The following is a 16,220-nucleotide window of genomic DNA, read 5'->3' as shown; positions in this document are numbered from 1 at the left end:
CCCGACTTGAATTCCGTATTTGAGTCTCTTTTGAAGATAACCCATACTTATCGGATCGGCAAGTGGTGATATTAATTTAGATATGCAATGTCCTAGGACTGTTCTCTGAATACTTCATCTGATGTATTATAATACTGTTATTTGTTGTTGGATCTCAACTCCCCCCACCCCCATAGTTTTATTTTTCTGAATCATTACAGCTTTCCTTGCTCTAATGGAAAATATTAGGGATTTGTTTGCCATTTTAAGGGCAGCTTTTGACAAAACCTGACCCTTTTTGTAATCATTCCAACTTTTTTTTGCGCAACTCTAAAGTTTCTTAGTTTAGTGTAAATTTTGCCAGAAATGTACTCCAATCTGAGATTGGTGTACATCTGTGGCAGAGGTGCTCAGGACTTGTAGGAGGTGCTTCGTTCATGAAAATGTGGTGTCTCTGAATTACTCCTGCATCAGCACTAAATAGTTTGTTGGTGAAGTGATAAAATTTAATTTTATGCCTATATTTTTATGTGATCAAATAACTAAAAATTGGCATGTACATATATATCTGCCCCTAAAACATTTCCGATGCAAGCAATTGCCTTCATAAGTCCAATGCTTCGTGAAAGGAAGTCCCCCTGTGTGCAATCTTAGTGTCACATGGTCTGTCAGTATATACACTTTACCTTTTCTGAAAGGCCACTGAGGCTTCAAAAACATTAAGCAAGAGGCACCACTAACCAAACATCATGAAGACCAAGGAGATCTCCAAACAAGTCAGGGGCAAAGTTGTTGCGTACAAGTCAGGGGTTGGATACATAAAAAAAAAACAGAAAAAAAGAAACCCTAATCTCTCATAATCCAAGCCCCCCCCCCCCGGAGAACCATCAAATCCATTATTATCAAATTGAATGAAGAAGAAACCACAACAAATCTGCTAAGAGAGGACTGTCCACCAAAGTTCTCAGCACGGGCAAGGAGGGCATTAATCAGAGACAGCACAGAGGCCAATTGTAACCTTGAAGGAGCTGTAGATTTCCCAAGCAGAGGCTGGAATATCTGTCAATAACACCACAATTAACTGTACATTGCATAAAGGTGGCCTTTATGGAACAGTGGGTAGAACAAAGTCTTTACTTTCACACAAACATTGTAAGGTTCGTTTTGAGTTTACCAAAAGACATGTGGGAGACTCCCCAATTGTATGGAGGAAGGTGCTGTGGTCAGATGAGACCAAAATTGAACCTTTTGGCCACCAAGGTAAACGCTATATCTGGTGCCAAACCAGCACAGCTCACCACCCCAAGAACACCATCCCTACAGTGAAACGTGGTGGCAGCACCATGCTGTGGGGATGTTTTTCGGCAGCAGGGATAGGGAAAAAGGTCTGAGTCGAGGGGAAGATGGATGATGATAAACTCAAGGATATTCTTGAGCTAAACCTTTTTCAGTCTGTCAGTGATTTGAGACTGGGATGGAGGTTCACCTTCCTACAAGACAATGACTCAAAGGATACTGGTAAAGCAACACTTAAGTACTTTAAGTGGAAACGTGTAAATGTTTTGGCGTGGCCTAGTCAAAGCCCAGAGGAAACCATCTAACTTGAAGGAGCTGGAGCTGTGTTGCCTTGAGGAATGGGAATAAATCCTAGTAGCAATCCTAGTAGCAAGATGTGGAAAGCTGAGAGACTTATCCAAAGCGATGTGTAGTATAGAAAGAAAGCTTTAAAAAGTCCTGACTTTAGAAGTGAATGCACACCTGAATTTTTCAGTCAATTTGTCCTACTTGTTTGCTTCACAATAAAATGAAAATAAAATGTTCACAGGCATGTTATTTACATGTACTGATGCAAACCCTCAAAAAATTGTTGTGGGTGGCCAAATTGTAAAAAATTTGACTCAGAATTTTTGTATTGGTGGTAAGGATGGCCATAATCTTGTTTTAAACACTGATAGTGTTTACTGCGGTCTGTAGATATCCAAATTTGGCCTTAGTCTAAAAACCATACCTGAGAATTTTTTTGGTTCTTTAAAGTTATCAGCCATAACTTATACACTATGTTGCGTAAATAACCAATTTGCCTTCTAAAGAATTGACCTAATTGCTCTTGGAGTAAATATTTTAAATATTCATTCAGTGGAATTGTGCAAAAAAAAAGGTTCTTTCAGGTTATTAGGCAGTGTATGTCGTAAGGTATTTCATAGTATAAGGGTTAAGTAGTTTCAAAAGACAGAAAGCTTAAAAGAGATCAACCACATCTGGAATCTGAATAGATGGCCCTAGAGGAACAAGAAGGTGTATTGTGATCTAGGGTATAATTCTAGTCAAATATGTTCATGTAATGACCTCGCTGAGTAGTAAAGTCTGGAATATGTTTGAGCGAGAACTAGGGGTGGATGACCCAACGTGCTGTGATCTGCAATGGATTTTTCTTTATTGAGCATGATTGTAGCAACGCTTGAGAAGAAATTTGAAACTATTCAATTCAACCAGTTGTTAGTTGGTGTTAAACTTTGTAAGTATACTATGTCTTGCCAATCTCGTTACAGTGTGCTGGTATAATTCATTCTACCTTATAAAGTAAGATAACTGTTCAAACCAATTACAATCACTCAGCACAAACATTGCCATGACGTAGCAATTTAGGGCACCTTCCCACCTACTTGTTCTCCATCGATTGCCTCCCACTTATTTCTTGCTTGACGGAGGAGGGTAAAGATAGATGGAGAAAAGTCAGAAGGTGCACTCTACTGCCCGCTCATGTCCAGGGTGCACCTAGTGTCTGTGCCTGCTCATCTCGTGATGAGACTCAGTTTAAATAATGGCATATCTAACAGACCTTCACTTAATTGAAGGAGAACTTTTTCAGTCCATGTCATGGTATATATTGGTATATTTCTTTAAAAAAAAATTTTAATTTTATATTCTAGTGTAACATGAGTCTGAGGGGCGCACGATAAATTGATCCTGTGACTTTTATATTGATTTTCACTATAGGAAGTGTCCTGGAAACTTTTGCTTGAAACAGACACCTTTAAGATCTAGCATCTAAAATGTACACTAGTTGGCTAATTGTTTGCTGAGCGGTGATCATTTAATAGTCCACAGTTCACCTATGTCTGAGTAGTTTTAATTACTTGGTGAAAGTAAAAAAAAAAAAAGACCTCAGCACCAAAAAAGACAAGATACAAGTACTACCTTTTTGTTTTATTCGGTGCTGAAGTTTTTTACTTTCACTAAATCTGGAGGACCACATCCTCAAGCACGAACACCACCAGAGAGCAGTGTGGCCAGTCTCTACAGTTAGTTTTAATTTCTTGTCATGTTACTTGTGAGTTCCCTCAACTGAAAATTGCTTCAGAATGTTTGCATTGTGTACATGGGGATTAACAATACTGAACCAAATATAAAGGCTTTCATATACATTAGATAGATTTTGGCTGAATGATCGTCCGGCTGACAGCTTTCTCCTAACTACCACATGCACCAGAATGCTAGACCTGAGTGCTTCTGTGTTCTCTGAGAGCCGCTGCCAGATTCCTTTTGGCAGTGGCTTATTGTGAGGAAGAACAAAAGGATCGGCCATTGAATTTCTACTGCCTGATACTTCACTTCTCTGACGCTCTTGTTGGGAGGCCTGTTATAAGCTCATTTTCTGCTCCACCAGTTAAGAGTTCTCCTTCCATTCTCGTTCTCCTTCTGGTGGTGACAGGAGGTAGTGAGGTTGGTTTAAGTGGTAATGATCTGCCACCTGATGAGGAGGATAACGATTGGATCTCCGGAGTATCAGACTGGATATAAGACAGCCGACGCCCTATGGTAGTGCTGGTGATTCAGTCTGCTTCTCAGGTCTTGGACTTCAGCTCTCTTCCAGTCTTCTCAAGTTAAGTTTGTTTTTTTTCTAATGTTCACACTTGCGCTTGTTGGTCAATTCAGTTTCCTGTGTGGTCAGCTTGCCCCAGCTGGGGCTATGCTGAACTTCCACTCCTATTTATCTGTAGTTGCCAATTTGCCTTTTGTCCCTTATTAGATTGGCCTCTTTTTGCTCTGTTTCAGAATATTTCAGAGTGCTGATATAATGGGAGAAGTCTAGTGACTTCAGGGTTAATTTTGCTATCAGACGTGTTGAACATTATTTTGGTAGGGTTTTTTGGCAGATTGCAGACAGTGGCTTTCCTTTCTAGTTAGTCGGGCCCCATCATTTGCTCAGCCTATTTTCCTGCCTGTGTTTGTGTTTTCATCTTGCTTCACCGTCAATACATGTGTGGGGGCTGTCTATTCCTTTGGGGTCTGCTATGGGGCAGTTAGTTTTCCCTTTTCTTGCTTTAGGTTTATGTAGTCCTCCAGCGGTGACGAGGCGTCTAGGAACATCGTAGGAACGCTCCACTGCTACTGTTAGTTGTGTGGTTAAGATCAGGGATCTGCAATCTGCATAGTTACGAACCTCTCTGTTTTTCTGGGACTTAGATTTTGTTGTTCCTCCTCGGTGACCCATTCATAACAGAGGCCCACATACACATTGGATGTCAGTTGATATTGGATGTGCTCTGCTGACTTTGGTCCCCATCAAAATTAAACTAATGTGATCTCTTTGGTCCAGTAGAACTACAAAAAATATTTAAAGGGAACCTGTCACCATGTTTTTCCCATATAAAGTAGAGCCAGCACCTGTAAGCTGTATGTGACAGCATTCTAGAATGCTGTCTAGAAGTCCCCATTGTGATCTCCATAAAAATAAAATTGGCTTTTACAATACTCTCCTACAGGATGGTCCGGTGTGATAAGTGTTGCTGTTCTTGTTCTTGCGGTACCTCTCTTCTTTGGCTATTGTGTTCTACGTCATCCACAGTGTCCTTGGCTTCTCGCTCCTGCGAAAGTACACTTCTCTGACCTTCTGAGGGCAAAGTACTGTAATGCGCATGCATGGGGAAAGGCCAAAGAGCGTCGCTGTATGCGCACTACAATATTTTGCTCTGCCCTCGACAGGGTAGAGAAGAATACCTGTGCTGGAGAGCAATGCTGAGGACACTGTGTTGATGACGTAGGAGGAGTCATCCACACAAAGCAAGAAGAGTAGGCGCCAGATCAAGACTGGACAGGACGGCCCCTACATGAGTATAATAAAAGCTAATTTTTGTTTTATGGAGGGAGCGTTGGGGACATATAGACTGCTTTCTAGAATGCTGCTGCATAGGGCTTACAGGTGCTAACCTGACTTTACTTAAAAGGGAACCTGTCACCAGGTTTTTCCCATATAAATTGCTAAAATGCATCCATGTTATGGTTGTCCGATACTTTGCTCATTCCCTGTGTGTTACAGTGAACACAATGAATTATTAAATGTCTTTCTCAGCCAGTAGAAGTAGCTTGATTACATCTTTTATAATGAGGCGCAACATTTTCGGCTTTAGGTTGGACCATAAATCTGATTTAATAGTGTGAGAACTGTGCAGTTACTGATGCCGTACATAAAATAATCATTATACCATGAGCAGCTTGTTTCCCCTTGTAATAACGTCTGATTATCTAACTCCACATACTAATCTCTACTCTTCATTGGCTGCTAGCCTGTGTAATTTTAAGCAAATGGTTGCTGCCAGCAAAACCTTAATAACTTAGCTGACTGTACTGCCACATTTTTAATAGTGGGTCGCGAGTAAAGTTGAAAGACCTCTTGCCACTTAATCATCATGGCTTTCTGCAACAGAAGCTGAATTCAACATATTTCTTGCAAACCAAGGGCCATATCGGTTGGTAGCCTTCAAAAAGGGGTCTTAAGTCTCTCTTGACAGCTGTTTTCCAGGAGAATTCGATAAATGTCATATATGACTTCTCTTCTAATCTGTGAGGAAACCTTGTCCAACTTTGTGTCTTTCTTGACCTTCTATCTTGAAATTCTGGATGGCTCATTTTTACCCCAGTAACAGCTGATGTCTGAGGGACATGTATAGAGCCTGCAGTAAAGGATTTGACCAGCTTTCTGAATTCTCTGTCCTTGGATAAAGGGGGGGGGGAAGGAAAGAACTTCTTAAAAGAAAATGACACTGTCAAAAGAGGCTGCACAAAGAAGCTCTCCAGATCTCCTGTGTTGATATTGTTATGTCCACCATGGTACTTTTCAAGAGTTACCAACAACAGACTACCTTTCTACAAAAGGGCTTTATCTATTGGTATTTGGATGAGGGTAGAGAGTACATAAGAGGGCACCATAGGTTAGCAGCTGTATTTATCAGCTAGACATTGTAGTTTTTCTTAGTCTTTTCTCCTTTTGACAAATACTCAAGTATGGTTGAAAAGGCTGTGTACATATTTGTGTTTCCAGCTTTTTTCCTTTCTTTTTTTTCATTTTTAGCTTTGAGGGTAAAAGAATGTAAAAAGATAAGGTATAAATTGATTTCAGAAGGCTAGGGGGAAAAAGTCCCAACTTCTAAATCCAACATTAAATTATTAGAAGCCTCCAAGACTTCACCTTTTATGGTGATGGGTTGATCTTGGCCGGTAAGTAAAAAAAAAAAAAAAAAGATGAGTCATAGGTTTGTCTTGAACTGTGTTGGAGAATAGAGGGTCCGTAGAGAGATTAACGGCTTGTAAGACTAAGCTACTTCTAAATGATAATGGTGAATTTTTGCAACTGTGCATTTTTTGTTTGTTTTTTTCCTCTGCTAAAAGACCACATTGGAGAAAAGGGACTTTCCTAGATATCCTGTTAAATCCAACACTGCTTGGCTCGATAATTAGAGATTTTGCTGTCTGTATCTTGGCTCTTAAGTCTTAATCATCATTTGATCTTTGAGAGTTTTGCAGATTAGGCTTTCTTTCATGCCGGATGAGTCAAATTTACCCAGCATCTTGAAAAGCATTAACAGAGGCGCATTCACTATAAAAGAAGCTAAAACATATTACTTAGACCCAAAGTTGACCTTCTTGCAAGGCATTCATACTTGTCACATACAGCTTTGACTTTTTCTATGGAAATCTGACAGCCCTGGAAAATGCCTTAAGTTTGACTTTTTTCTGTTACTGTCTGGCTATAAGACTATTGTTTGCAGGGCTAATGAAAGACTCCATGTCCTGTTGACAAAAAGGGCAGTGACTGAATGCTTAGTGTCAGATACAACCAGTCTGACTACTGGTGAAAACCACTTTGTTTTTGTTTTTTATATAGTACCTGGTTTTGATTTCTTATGTTGTTGAGAACTAGATATCAATGACAGTGTAGATCTAATTTTAATTATACTTTATTTTACTCTTGGTATGCTGTAACTTATTTGTGAAGCTCATTACATGGCTTCTCGTGTTTCCATGTGCAAATGAGAATAAGGATGATCCCTCTACAGTGTGACAGCCCTTCAGATAGACCGCTATTAAGTCTCCTCTTAGCTTCTTTTTTGCAAGCTAAACATTCCCAGATCCTTTAACCATTTCTCGTATGATGTAATTTGCATAACGCTCACGATCCTGGTAGCTCTTCTCTGAACTTGCTCCAGTTTTTCAATGTCTTTTTAAAAACAAACAAACAAATGTGGTACCTGAAACTGGACACAGTATTCCAGATGAGGCCTGACCAAAGAGGAGTAGAGGGAGATAATTATTTCATGTGATCTAGACTCTATGCGTCTCTTAATACATCCCAGAACGGTTTGCCTTTTTTGCTGCTGCATCACACTGTTGACTCATGTGCAGTCTGTGATCTATTGGTATACCCAAGTCTTTTTCACACGTGCTGTTGGTTAGTTCTATTCCTTCCATTCTGTAGATGTAATTTTCCCTTTTTTTTGCCCAGATGTAGAATCTTGCATTTCTCCCTGTTAAATACCATTCTATTAGTCACTACACACTGTTCAATCTTATCTAGAGCCTTCTGAATCCTTTCTCTGTCATTGCTAGTGTAAAGGCCCCGTCACACTAAGCGACTTACCAGCGATCCCGACACCGATATGAAGGTGTCAGGATCGCTAGTAAGTCGCTATGTGATCGCTGGTGAGCTGTCACACAGACAGCTTCACCAGCGATCAGCACAGCGATGCTGAGCGCCCGTCATCGCTGTAGAAAATAAAATCAAAATAACAAATATAGTTATTCTCACCTTCCGACGTCCCGTTTAGCCATCCTGCCTCTCTCCACGCTCCGGTCCCAGTGATCCTTTGCACGAATGACCGCGAGATGTCACGGTCTCGAGGGATAACAAAGTCTCGCGGTCATTCGTGCAAAGGATCACTGGGACCGGAGCGTGGAGAGAGGCAGGATGGCTGAACGGGACATCGGAAGGTGAGAATAACTATATTTTTTATTTTTTTTATTATTTTTTACACCTGATCGCTGGTCTCCCGCTGTCACACACAGCGATGTGTGCTGGTCAGCGGGAGACCAGCGACCAAAGAAATGTCCAGAGGATTCTTGCAGCGATCAGCGATACCGGCAGGGGGGCCGCTCGCTGATCGCTGTCACACACAGCGATCTCGCTGGTGAGATCGCTGTTACGTCACAAAAGTTGTGACTCAGCAGCGATCTCGCTACCGAGATTGCTTAGTGAGACGGGGCCTTTAGCTATCCCTCCTAGCTTTGCTTCATCTGCAAATTTGATTAGTTTAGTTGTCTGAACCTGCTGATCACATTAGGATCGTCCAACAATCTAATTTGTATGGGGGCCATCCTGACTTTTCCCTGGCAGATTTATTTATTTATTTTTTCTTGCCCAGGAGAGTAAGGGTCCCGTTACATTTAGTGATGCACCAGCCATCCCGACAATGATACGACCCGGTCAGGATCGCTGGTGCGTCGCTAAATGGTTGCTAGTGAGCTGCCAAACAGGCAGATCTCACCAACGACGTAGCAGCGGTCGTTACTTACCTGTCAGCTCTAGTGACGACTTCATCCCGCGTCCATGGAGTCGCTCGTCGGCGCCAGCAGGAAGCCGACGACGAGAAATGGACCAGGACGATCTCGCGCAATCAGCGATATCCAGCGGGGAGCCGGGTCGGAGGTAAGTGTCACATATAGTGAGATCGCTAGCGATATCGCTGTTGTGTCACAAAATCGATGACGCTTTAGTGATATCGCTAGCGATCTTGCTATGTGTGAAGGGGCCTTTAAGATCCGGCTTGTTGGATTTCTCTTCTTTTCTGGAAGATAAGCTCCTGCCAAAGGAGTGCTCTCGTGAAGAACATGGGACCACTGGACCAAGCATTGCTGTGTAGGGGACTCTGATGGCTGTTTAAAGTCTATAAGTTCTGAGAATATCAGAAGACATTTACAGACCATATCAAAAGGCTTACACTGGTTTTTGTGTTTCTATGTTGTACAAAGTATTTGTCTGTTGCAGTCCCATCATGTCGAGTAGATACACCTAAATTTGATGGCACATTAGTGACTCTCTCCTCCCTGTAGCACCATTTCACTAATTGTTACTTTCTCCTCTTGGTGTGGTCAGAGCTGTGTAGGAAAATGTTTCTTCCGATAATATGTTTATCTACAGGTTACAAGCTGATTTTGGCATGGCACATAGTCAATATTATCCTACAAGCAGCATTTGAATAACAACAATGAGGGTATATCGTTGCTCTGTTTTGTTTTATCCTCCCTGCCAATTTTCTTATCATGAAATGATGTCATTTGGCTTTTAGGGAAAAAAAAACAAAACTTTTAATCAGTGAGTCTAAGAATAGGGCAAGTGAGTTCACATTAACACTGATGGCTTGTTTTATAGGTGGCATACGCCCACAGTATATATTGGGCCTAGATGGTAGGTAGATTAATAACCATGTCACTAAAATATTTTTGAGCACCAATGACTATGGATGAATGCGATGGCTTGGTTATTGGTGAAGGTCCCATCTGCCATGGTTAAGGGGCATGTTGGGCATAAGCTGGTATTTCCCGAAGCCATTTTATTCAATATATGGATATTTTTTATATGCCATTCAATTTGAAATAATAAAGTTTACGTGAGTGTTCATGTAATGGAATAAGCTGAATATATTGATGGTCTGTTGTCTGTGACCAGTTGATGCCAACCATTGGTGGTGGCATGAGCTTCATTGCAGAGTTCCTAAATTTTTGACTTGGTGAATTCCTTGTGCATACTCTCTATTCGTGTGTATATATACTGGGTTTTAAACCTTGTCTTGCATGTTTGATCAAATCTCATGTAAACTCGGTTATGGACAATCGTGTTAAAGGTAGTCCTCATCTATATACTTGTTTTATTTTTAAGGTGGCAAAAGTAGAATATGTAAGGAAAAAACCCAAATTAAAAGAAGTTCTGGTGAGATTAGAAGAGCACCTGGAATGCATTTGTACAGCAAATTCTAATTCAGATTATCGAGAAGAAGAAACTGGTAAGTAACCTTTAAATTCTCTTCTGATATTTGTCTTTTTTTAAATGCCCAGTGTAAATTTATTATTTTTGTGACTTGGCATCCTCTTATTAGCCTATGGTAGAGACCACTCTGTAAACCATGGATTGGGCATGTTGAGTTTCAACATGTTCAATCCTTGCTTCACCCCACATCTGAAATTGTGGGAGAGTCAGAATGCCCTTCCTCCTATTAGATGGTGAATTTGACCAATTTTCGTGTACAAGCATCAGACTGACTTAGCAGAAGGTCCCTTAGCTCATGGATATTGTGTTTTCAGACGGTATAGTGAGATTGCTGTAAATCTCTGTATCCTTAGACTTTCACACCAGTTTTCCCTCAATGATTTCACTCGCCAAAAAACGTTGACGTTTTTATACCTACCAGTCTAGTATTTATTGATTATGGGTTAAAAAATGTCTGAGAGCAAACCTAAGCTCTTATAAAGAGAATTTTAATAAGGCGTTCCATGAAATGTGATCATTCTATAGTCTAAGTTGCTAAATATTTGGCTTTTTACTTTTGATCCCCCTCCCCCATTTTTTTTTTTTTTTCTTTTTTTCCTCCATGACCTTTTGTAGAAAACTGCTATAAAATACTAACCTAAAACTTAAAATTTTGCTGTGTACATTCAGATAATGTTTTTGTTTGTGGCATTCTATCTATGAACACAATATTCCATATTGTACAATACCCGCTATCTACTGCGTCAAGGTCATTACTTCTTGGCAGTACCGAATGCCATCGCCTTTAGTATGCAACTGTGGAAAAATTGCTCAGTTAAGGTGATATTTGTGCTTTTTGACACAGCTGTCACTTCGACACCTACAGCGTACTATTGTTTCATGAAAGCCAAATTTGCAGACATCTTGATGCCTTTGGCTAAGTTCACACTTGCGTACAGGGGCTCTGCGGACAGCTGCGTACTTACTCCCTGAAGCTCTGCCCACTTCCACACTTCTTCCGTTTAGGTCCGCCTACTTCTGCATGTGTCCCTATCTTTAACATTGGGTACACAGGACTTGCGGATGTATGCGGATGCGTCACTTTGAGAATTCTGTTTTTTTAAAGGCAAAGGGTGGTCCTCCAAATAATATGATCTTGGATTTCTCTTTTTAGGCATCTCCCTTTTTATCAATTAATATGCAAATAAGTAACACTTTCATTTTTAATTAAATTGAGGAAAACTTGCACATCACGCCCTTAAAAAAATAATTGTGGCAGCTGTCTAATGCAAATTTGTTGATCGGGTAGGGTGTTGGGTTAGATGGCAAAAAAGATGAGTTCAGTTTTGTCCATATTGAGTTTTAGAAAAAAGAGGATATGGCTGATACACTCCGGGATTCTGAGCAGCACAGATGTGACATATGGGCCATAGAGATGGATCTGAGTGCTGTCCGCTTATAAGGGGTACTGGAAGCCTTGGGACTTTACCTTTTGGCCTGGGACAACTGATATAGATGGAGAAGCGTAGAAGTCCCTAGACATAGCGTTGGGGACACTAACAAAGAGGGGGTGGGATGAAGATGTCATATGGGAATGGGAAACGCTAACGCACACGAAAATCGCGGCAAAATCGCGATCATAATCGCGGTGAAATCGCGCTGAAAAAAACGCGCGATTTCTGGGAAGGAGTCCGGTTTTTGGTGTGCGTTTTAACACGCAACGTGGGCACATAGCCTTAATGTGCGGTATGAGAATATCCAGGAAAGGGCAAGTTTTTTTACGCCAAGGGAAGAAGAGCTGTAGTAGGAGGGAGTGGTCGACTGTCAAAGGCAGAAGATAGTTCTAGAGGTTTAATATTGAGAAATGTTTGACTTTGGTGGAAATTAACTTATTAGTAAAGTTGTATAGGACCTTTTTCAGTGGACTGGTGGGGGCAGAAGCCAGATTGTAGGTTGTTAAAGTGAGGTAAGAGGAAAGTGAAGCATGGGCATGCTGTTCTACAAATTCTCCAAACTCCTAAAGAAATTATATCTGATCTAGTTTTAGATCAAATTTATGCAGTGATATGGAAAACTCTGAAGGGTTCATAAAACTTCAAGCACCACTGAAAATGTAGCCTTAGGTTTTTAGGTTCATATTGGCCTTTTTAAGAATTGGAAGAATTTAAACAGACTAGGATGGATGAACACCAAACTTAAACACTTGTTTTAAAAGGAAAAAATAAATGTATAGGAAATGGAAAGATGGGGGCATAGCTAAAGACAAATATAATGCTAATTGTAGGGACTGCAGGGCAAGTGTTAGAAGAACTAAAGGCAGTAATAAAGTGAGGCTTGTAACTGAGACCAAAAGCAATACAAAAAAAAAAAAAAAAAAAAAAGAATTTGGGGGTATGTCAAATCGGAAAAAAAAATCAAATGCTATAGGATTTTAACAGGATGAAAAGGGTGAAGTATTAAATGATGAGAAAGTCGAACATTTAAATTCCTATTTTGCATCTGTGTTCTCTATGAAATCAATTCTAACATCAACTGATCTTCATAAAACCGAGAGATGGTGAGGGAACACGTAGTTAGTTTCAATGAATTTAAATCTCCTGTTCTCCTAGGGTACTGAAAAAGTTAGCAGATGAAATTGCAGAACCACTAGCCAGAATCTTTGAAAAATCCTGGAGAACAGAAGTCCCAGAAAATTGGAGAAGGGCAAATGTTGTCCCTATCTTCAAAAAAAAGAAAGAAGATGGCGCCAAGAAATTACAGGCCAGTGAGCCTTACTTCTATGCCAGGGAAAGATCTTTGGATAAATTAATAAACTGCATGAATGTAAGTACTTTGGATAAGAATACAGTAATTAACCAGAGCCAGCATGGGTTTGTGGCAAACAAATCATTCCAGACTGATCTAATTTCTGTCTATGATGGAATCGCTGACTGGGTGGATCAGGGAAATGCGGTAGATCTAGTATAGCTCTACTTCGGCAAAGCATTTGATAAAGTATCTCATACTATCCTTTTTAAAATGACCTAGTCTAGGACAAGTTTAGCTTGCAAAAAAAGAAGGCTAAGAGGAGACTTAATAGCTGTCTACAAATATCTGAAGGTCTGTCAGTGTAGAGGAATCATCCTTATTCTTATTTGCACATGGAAACATGAGAAGGAATGAAACTGAAAGGGAGGAGACACAGGCTAGATATTAGAAAGAACTTTTTGACAGTGAGGGAGATGAATGAGTGGAACAGGCTGCCACGAGAGGTGGTGAGTTCTCCTTCCATGGAAGTCTTCAAAAAGAGGCTGGACAGACATCTGTCTGAGATGGTTTAGTGAATGATGAATTGAACAGGGGGTTGGACATGATGACCCTGGAGGTCCCTTCCAACTCTAATATTCTATGACTAAGAACCCTACCCCACCACACGCATAACTTACACATTAAACAAAAGAGGCAAAAAACAAAATGAAAGTGTGAACAGGAGACATCAAAAATTTGACATTCCTCAATTGTTTGTACGGTGCACATGGTACAGTAGCTAACACATTTCTCTTTCAGGAATGCACTGTTAAAATGTTTGTCTCACTACTGAACACAATACGTTTCCTTAGGCCTTTTCACCATCCCTGCCCTTGTGTTAACAGGAAGGCCTAAGGAAACAGGTAAAAAACGGAAGCGAAAAAAAGCTAAAGCCTACCTAATACCCAGCTGGAAATAATTTTCCTCGGCAGGTAGGAACCCAAAGCTGAAAATAACAGCACCAGCAATGTAAAAAATAAAAATAAAACCTTCCCATCCTCTTAATCACATCAACACAATCACTTGTTCCAATCTTGACACTATTACCTTAAGGCTGCAAAGAGATTATATATGATTGGCTTTGATAATTCTACCTGATGGATACTTTTTTTTTCTTCTTTAAGCTACATATCTCAGTAAACATCTTGCATTCCTTGGCTGGCTTGCTTTCTCGCTCCTTTTTTGGAATTTTTTTTATATGCTTTTACTGATCTGTATTTTTTTTTTTTTCCTGCAAAATGTCATTGTTAATGATTTTTGGTGTCACTATGCATGAAAGAATTGTCTAAATGTTAATGTTGTGGAAGATGTATATCCAATATTATAAAAGGAAATTGGAAAAAAAACATCTGTTATTCGCCTTGATCAGTCCACAAAATATAAGTTATGAAATCACCTTTACTTTTTTTTTTTTTTTAAAGTTTCAATCTCTTGAATTTTTTTGAAAAACCTTAATTCTCTACAATGGCATTTAAAGAGAATCTCTCAGCAGGTTTTTGCTATTGAAGAGCAGCATGATGTAAGGGCAGATAACTTTGTTTCCAACCCATGTGCTTATATCCTGAAGAAGCTTCGAAACGCGTAGATTAAAAGCCGCAATTATACTGTACTAATTCCTGGCTTTCGATCTTCAGTTTACTCATCAGCAGCACGGAAATATCTACGACTCCTCTCCCAAATCTAGTGTTTCCAGCGATATCACTTACTGGGCTGCTTGGTGTAGTTTTGATAGAAATCTTGTTTTAGATGTAGCAATAATCAGAATGCTGAGTGTTGTGTAACCCCACCCTCATCCCTGATTAGCTTGCTGACAATGTAAACTGGAACCTGCCAATCAGTGGTGGGGGCAGGGTTACACATATTAGCTGGACTGGGCTGCATGTGTAACCTAGTCCTGTAGTGCTGATCTCCTGCTGATAAAACTTTTTTTTTTTTTTTTTTTTATATATTTAAACTACAGCACACAGTCTAGTAAGTAACACAGCACTAGAAGGTCTTTGCCTCCACATCATGCAGCTCTCAGATTAAATAGCAAAAATCTGCTGACCGATTCCATTTAATATAGTAGTGACCGATGCCATTTACCAACACTAAAGTATAGCATAGGCTCCAGCTGCTATGTTACTCAAACCTTTAGTGCCGGTCTTTATTTCACTACATTTTTGGGGGGTTAGTGGGATAGGCGGTTTTGGTCAAAGAGCACTTGACCTTCCCTCCACTGAAATTTAACTAAAATCAATAGGTTTCTGTGTAAGAGGGTCTATTTTATAGCTGAGAAGCATCTATACAGAATGTCGTTTGGGTGTAGAAACCGTTATTCATGGAAGAGAATCTTCACGTTTTGAATTATTTTTGTATATTCGGATTAAAAGCCCTTTTTAAAAACCAAACCAAAAAAAAATTCTTTTTTTTTTTAATTAGGGTGTGGGATCTTACCGTGACCAGCTCCATTTAAGCTACATTCTCCCCCTTCACCTGAGGGAAAGTGAAGAGGTATGTGACTAGAGAGGATCCATTGCCCCACAACACTGTATTTTAGATGTATTTGTTCATCATACGGGAGGATGGTGGTAGCCCTTTTTGTGAGTTGAATTCAAGTAATTGTCTACGTTTTTTTTTTGACTGCATAATTAACATCAATGAAATAGAATTGAAAGTCTCCTCCCAAAAAAGCCATATCTGAAGACTTAAGACTTTGGGTGACATATAATTTTAAGGTGGATTCAGGTGTAAAATTAATTATTTTAGGTTTGTAGAAATGTTTAAAAGGATTAAAAAAAGTAATTTGTAAAGTTACCCGTCGCAATGTTTTCCACAGATAATGTACGGCCACCACCATTAAGGCCTCTTTTTTACAACGTATGAGTATGCTGTGTAAAAAGTCCTCCATCTATCCAAAGAAGACACACAACACGGTCTGATCCCATGGGTGTCTCTGGTCTTGATCTGGCACCTTCTCTCATCTTCCAGTTGTCCTCAGTCACTGCGTCATGTGATTGACTCGTCATGTGTCATCCACCCAGTGCTTCTCCCACCCACCCCCAAAGGACAGACCGAAATACTGTAGTGCACATGCGCTGCCTTTTTTTCCGGGTTATCAGGTCTCTTCGGCCTTGCATGCACATTACAGTACTTTTGCTCCAGTTTTCGCAGG

General features: G+C 40.1%; 1 protein-coding gene across 2 annotated transcripts in view; it reads left to right on the top strand.

Moving 5' to 3' along the window:
* PDGFA (platelet derived growth factor subunit A) overlaps nucleotides 1-16,220 on the top strand; it is a 43,128-nt gene that overhangs the window by 17,435 nt on the left and 9,473 nt on the right. The window contains exons 5-6 of one of the 2 annotated variants that reach the window (XR_012219908.1): nucleotides 10,193-10,316; nucleotides 15,488-15,559. Coding sequence is in view for 1 of the 2 variants with exons in the window: in XM_073543097.1 (XP_073399198.1) it covers nucleotides 10,193-10,316 (124 nt within the window). In the remaining variant the exon portion in view is untranslated. The remainder of the gene's footprint in view (nucleotides 1-10,192; nucleotides 10,317-15,487; nucleotides 15,560-16,220) is intronic. The other variant, XM_073543097.1, reaches the window with a different exon arrangement.

The sequence above is a fragment of the Dendrobates tinctorius genome, unplaced genomic scaffold (genome assembly GCF_039654945.1).
Source record: "Dendrobates tinctorius isolate UK_male_01 unplaced genomic scaffold, ASM3965494v1 ptg000129l, whole genome shotgun sequence".
In the NCBI taxonomy this organism is placed as follows: domain Eukaryota; kingdom Metazoa; phylum Chordata; class Amphibia; order Anura; family Dendrobatidae; genus Dendrobates; species Dendrobates tinctorius.
This window is presented reverse-complemented; position numbering and strand designations above follow the sequence as displayed.